We start from the raw sequence: 6,179 nt of genomic DNA on the forward strand, positions 1-6,179 counted from the left end.
CGCCCTTTCGAGAGAAGGGGAATGGTGGGGAATAGTCATTCCGCACCGCGCTGTTTCTACCTGGTTGTGGTGTTTATGTTGTTAATAGCGCAGACACAAAAAGGTTAAAAAAAATCCCGGTCATTTCCAATTGATGGGCGATGGGAGAGGTTGGATGGGTGGGTGGTGGTAGGAGACACTTAAAAGCATTACAGTGGTGGTGATGCCTTTGGACATTGCAGGTTTCGCCTTGGGATGGGGGATGGGCGCAGTGGGGAAGCAGGGGGTTCGCTGGTGTGTGGGGGGCTGGGGGAAGGGGGGTACTGCTGAGCCAATGGAAGCAGCGATGTTGCAAACGTTCCCTTTTATGGTTACAGAAGGGTGTGGGCGGGGCCGGCACGCGGTATAAAATGGCGAACCGCGCCGGCTCGAGCCACTTTGAACGCCCAACGGCTGAGAGCAAGACTAGACTTGCACAAAGCGAGAAGGAAACTAACGGTAAGACAAATTTTTAAAAAAAACATCAAACATTTTCCCCCTCCCCCCGCCAAAGCATCTTTTTAACAAAAAAACTAGTTCAGTTCGGGGTTAGATATAAAACTACGAATAGCTTAAAAAAATCGAATAGGCACGTTAGGGGGAGGGAGGTTTAAAGATAGTTCCGACGGATCTAACCGAAATCGGTGCTGGCTAACTTAAAATCAAGCGATTGCGGTTGTTTTTTCTTTTTGCTTTCCGGGCTTGTTTCTAAATTCGGGCTAAAATGTGTAGACTGAGGCTGTTCTTCTACCTGCTTGGTGGCGTACGCAAAACCTTAGCACGCTTTTTATTGTTTTTTTTTGAGGCGAGTGGTAGAGACGCGGGAGATGCGGCGATGGCAGCATCTTGGTCGCCTGTTGTGGGCGATAACGGTTTTCTTTTAGCCGAGGTGCGGTGGAAGTCAACAGGGCTTGTCTGTAAGGCGGAGCCGCTTGCTGCCCTGCGGCGAGGGCAGGTTGCTGCTTGCTGCTTGCTCGAGCCGGGAGGAGGGCGGTGATGGATCTTTCCAGAATGAAGATGGCGGGGGAGGGGAAATCTCAGGAACGGAGTCGCGCTTTTTCCTTTACTCTTTATGGCGGGGTGTGGTGCGAATACTCGAGCCCGATGACCGACTGAAGAGTTTAGTTTGGTGGCGGGGGGGAGAGAAGAGAAAGTCCGGCTCACTTCGTTTGCTTTCGGTAATCCACGCCACCCGGCTTTTTCTATCTCGATACTTGAGGCGAGGGGGGGGGGGGAAGAGAGCTTAAAGTGCTTCCACCTGATGTTGGTTGAAGACAGGGCGTGGTTGAACGCTTTTAGCTTACTCGCCCGGTGTTACCGAAGGGGAGTGCGGGCTCTGGGTGTTGCCACACGAGCGGAACGGCACCGTGCCACCGGCACCACCTTCCTCCTCCTCCGCCACCCACGCGGACGCCGACGCGCATGCGCCCCGCCGTGCGCACTGAAGTTCTTGGCAGCCTCTGAGCCGCTGTTCTTCAGCGAAACCTTGAGATGCCGCTTCCTCCCTTTGTCTCCGTTTGCTGATAGCACGCTGATCGCCCGCCCCCCCGATGGGTGTAACCTCTTTGTGTACCTTTGGCCCCTAGGGAAGTTGGTCACTTCGATTTTGCGGTCGCTGGTGTCGGGCTTCCAGTCTCGGAAGCTGGCGGTGAGCCAACCGCCTTGCCTGCCCCCGCCTGCTGTACAAAGTTTTGCCTTTTATGGGCAATGCGAGTTTCTTTGTTTCTGGCTCCGCAGCAGCCTGCGCCCTCTTCTGTTCATAGAGGGCGAGCCCGCCAGAGGGAACATGTGCTCAGGAAGTAGCTTGATCAGCACAAGTACAATGATCGCCAAGGCGTTCAATTCTCTGGAGGCTTGCAGCACAGGCGTCAACTCATTGTGCAAGGATCATATTTCGCGAATTGCTGTATCCTGTCGAATATTCCTTTTACGACCTTTTTATTATTTAGGTAATCTGTAGCCATGGATGATGAAATTGCAGCTCTTGTTGTTGACAATGGATCTGGTATGTGCAAGGCTGGTTTTGCTGGTGATGATGCCCCTCGTGCTGTCTTCCCCTCTATTGTTGGTCGCCCAAGACATCAGGTACAGAATGATTTCATTTCATTTTACATGTTCAGAGTTCACCTAGTTTACTTCTGATTTGCTGATGGATGGTATTTAAATATGCTGTTTTTCAGGGTGTAATGGTTGGAATGGGACAAAAAGACAGTTATGTTGGTGATGAAGCCCAGAGCAAAAGGGGTATCCTGACCCTGAAGTACCCCATTGAACATGGCATTGTCACCAACTGGGATGACATGGAGAAGATCTGGCATCATACCTTCTACAATGAGCTCCGTGTTGCTCCTGAAGAACACCCAGTCCTACTCACAGAAGCCCCCCTGAATCCCAAAGCCAACAGAGAAAAGATGACACAGGTATTAAGCTGAGTTATGGCCACATCAAATTGCCTTGCTACCCTCAACCCTTTCTATCTGAACTATCTTCCTTCATTCTTTCCTATCCTCATTCACAGGGATTCTTTCAAAGATGAAATTCTTTCCTGGGAATTACAAGGTTTAATTTGCTTTTCTTTGTTTTGAATTCCATTAACTTGTGCATGTAGTGTGTTTCTAATCTTGGAATTTTTCCACTTTGCGTTAATTGTTGTAAGATTTTTTGATAATCTAAGGTAGCTAAAACTTCAAATTTTGGCTGAGTTTACGGGCTTTTCGTTTTGACATCAGAGTGAACATGATCAGGTGTGGTCTTGTATCTTTGCATTTGAAACATGGTTTTGACAGAACACCTTGCATGCTTACCATTGCCTTTTGCTGCTGACTTGCCACTTAAATTCACATCTTATAGCATGTAAATACCTTTGCAGGTATTCTTGTACCAACATTTCAGACTTGTTGGTTGAAAATTCAGTTGTAGGCTTTCATACTATATTTATTTGATTAATCTTTTACAGATTATGTTTGAGACCTTCAATACCCCTGCCATGTATGTTGCCATCCAGGCTGTGCTGTCCCTGTATGCCTCTGGTAGAACCACTGGTATCGTGATGGACTCTGGTGATGGTGTCACCCACACTGTGCCCATCTACGAAGGTTACGCCCTGCCCCATGCTATTCTGCGTCTGGATTTGGCTGGCCGTGATCTGACAGACTACCTCATGAAGATCCTAACAGAAAGAGGCTACTCTTTCACCACCACAGCTGAGAGAGAAATTGTCCGTGACATCAAGGAGAAGCTCTGCTATGTTGCACTGGACTTTGAACAGGAGATGGCCACTGCTGCTTCCTCCTCCTCTCTGGAGAAGAGCTATGAACTGCCTGATGGGCAGGTAATTACAATTGGTAATGAACGATTTAGGTGCCCTGAGGCCCTCTTCCAACCATCTTTCTTGGGTGAGTAAACTGTTGCTCTGCCTTAAATGTTGCTGTTAGTGCCATTTTTCATAGCATAAAAACAAAATGCTGGCAATTAGAGTAAAATTACTTCTTCCTACAGGTATGGAATCCTGTGGTATCCATGAGACCACTTACAACTCCATCATGAAGTGTGATGTAGATATCAGGAAGGATCTGTATGCCAACACTGTCTTGTCTGGTGGTACTACCATGTATCCTGGTATTGCAGACCGTATGCAGAAGGAGATCACAGCTCTGGCTCCAAGCACCATGAAAATAAAGGTAATTTGGGGATTTAGAACTTGCTCACTGCATGAAGCTTTAGGATGGTGTTAGCTTCAATAAATCTAGATACTTACCAAAAACAGTAATTTATGATCAGACTCATCATATTTACTATACATGGCTTACAGAGCACTAATTTCTTCTCGTCACAGATTATTGCCCCACCGGAGCGTAAATACTCAGTCTGGATTGGAGGTTCAATCCTGGCTTCCTTGTCCACCTTCCAGCAGATGTGGATTAGCAAACAAGAATATGATGAATCTGGACCATCCATTGTCCACCGCAAATGCTTCTAAGCAGACTGTAACTGTCATGATTGCGCGAGATGAATTGGCATGGCTTTAGTGCTTGTCTCAGGAATAAAAACTGGAACAGTGAAGGTGTTGGTGGTATTTTTGGCAACAAGCATCCCAGAAGTTCTGCAATGCGTTCAAGGACTGAATTGTACATTTAGTCATTCCAAAATATTGATGTAAAGGATTGCATTGTCTAAGGTTATTAAAGCCTCTGTGAAGGCTGCCCAAAAAGTGGGAGCAAATACTTAACCTTGTGTAGTATTGCTTATATGTAAATTATGTAACCGAAAAATGTCCTGTTTTGTACTTTCCGCCTTAAATTTTCGGTCCTTTTTTGATTTTGGTATGCAAAAAGCTTTACCTTTATACAAACACAAGTGAGGTTTACATCCCCCTGGGCACGAAATGGACAGTTAAACTTGGGTGATGCCAGTTTGTTGGACCTACACTGACTAATAAAGTGCACATGTTTAAATGGAAAATTTGAAGTTGCTGTGATTTTTTTTTTAGTAAAAGTTACAATTGTAAAGTATTACCTAGTTCCTCTTCAAGTTAGATTTTTAAAACTATTTTAAAAATTGGTAGTATCCAGTTCTTGAAATATACTTAACTTTCTGGCACAATCAATTCCATCAAGATGTGAGGATTTATTGTTTTTTTTTTTTAAAAGTTGACTAGTTTTCTAATGTTTCATAAAACATTGAAGCAGTGTATTGTCACAATTTCCATAGGAGAACCAAAGATTACTGATAAGAACAACAATTTATACATGAGGTCCCACAAACAGAAGTTGGATAACTTCATAAATCCAGCATACAAATACTGGAAGGTTACAAGCCCAAGCCTTTACTGTTGCAAGGTTTAAGAATTTGCCTACAAACAGGCAAAATAGTAATCTTGAAATTTTCTTTGAAGGATGCTATCTGATGAGCACACCTGTTAGTATAACTAATTTGACAAGAATAAACAGCTGATGGAAGTTGACTAGATTTTACCTTTGATGTCTTTATCAGCCTGGGCAGCCATGTTATAACACTTTTTTCAAGCAGGTGATGCTTGAACTGCACTTGTGGCCCAGAGGTAAGTATTGTACCTCTGTTTACCACCACATGTCTCCAGCCATGCAGAAACCCTTTCTAATCCAGCTGTTCAGAAATGTTATTGACCACCTCTGGAGCAGGTAGGACTTGAACCCAGGCCTATTGCACCACAAAACCTTTTATGGGGCAGATAACAATTGTGAACATTGACCCTTTCTCTGATGTCTAAATTTCAAATTTCCCTTCCCCTATGAAACTGAATAGCCAAAGTAGAAGGGGCACAGAAAGTATGGCATCTTTTGAATTGAAGTCATGAATGCCCTAACAATGAGTATTGAATCATCCACAGACTTTCATTTGTTAATTCTATGGAAGTTTTCTGTTCAATCCAGTTATTGGAACATAACAGGCATTTTCTAGGTCAATTTGATGTTTATGCTATCACCTATCTCAAGGGCTGACTGAAATTGTACACCAGCATTTCTTAATGACGTGCACATCACACAAAAGTCTGAATGAGATCTATGGATCAGTGTCTTTTTCACAATTGATGTCATTTGGCAGGTTATTTATATGGTTGCATAGAACCTGTTAAAAATAAACCTGGGTTTCCACTACTGTTGGCTCTATTACATGTCTGATCATTCATCCATGGAGTGATGTGGCTGAAGACATACATAGAAGGTTGAAAACAGCTCATCTACTAGACATGGGCAGTGCTGTAGTCCCAATGAAGTTTAGAACATGAAATAGAACTAGACCATTTCAAATAACTGACTGAGGACCAGCCAACTTTCAGTGATTCATTCACACACGAACCACTGCAAAGATTTTTCTTCCAATTTTACTCCTCTACCAAAAGCTTTGATCATTTGCAAAAAAAAATAAACATTTTAGTGGAATTTCTCTGATAGCCCACTCAAGCCCAATTTTTAATTAGTGAACTTCAGCAGTAATTGAACATGGTCTACTTAATTACTTGGAAAGGGTGAAAGTGCAAAGCCTTCTCTTCCCACAACCTGTTTCCATTAGGAGTTTCTGGATATTGAAAAAAATTCTCAGCTCAGAACAAGGACTGAAACTGAAACCCTGCTGTTCTCTATGGTTCCATTACAGAATTATTTAAATTACTGCAGAAAAGA

At 43.9% G+C, this 6,179-nt stretch overlaps 1 protein-coding gene across 1 annotated transcript; it reads left to right on the top strand.

Annotated features, from left to right (window-relative positions):
* Positions 1-367: 367 nt before the first annotated feature.
* On the top strand, positions 368-4,479 carry LOC109920530 (actin, cytoplasmic 1). The gene is made up of 6 exons (XM_020520557.2): positions 368-477; positions 1,968-2,103; positions 2,199-2,438; positions 2,975-3,413; positions 3,517-3,698; positions 3,854-4,479. The coding sequence occupies exons 2-6, from the start codon at positions 1,981-1,983 to the stop codon at positions 3,995-3,997; spliced, it is 1,128 nt and encodes a 375-aa protein (XP_020376146.1). The 5' UTR covers positions 368-477; positions 1,968-1,980; the 3' UTR covers positions 3,998-4,479.
* Positions 4,480-6,179: the final 1,700 nt, after the last annotated feature.

Source organism: Rhincodon typus, unplaced genomic scaffold (assembly GCF_021869965.1).
Source record: "Rhincodon typus isolate 14 unplaced genomic scaffold, sRhiTyp1.1 hic_rhity00002669, whole genome shotgun sequence".
Lineage (NCBI taxonomy): Eukaryota > Metazoa > Chordata > Chondrichthyes > Orectolobiformes > Rhincodontidae > Rhincodon > Rhincodon typus.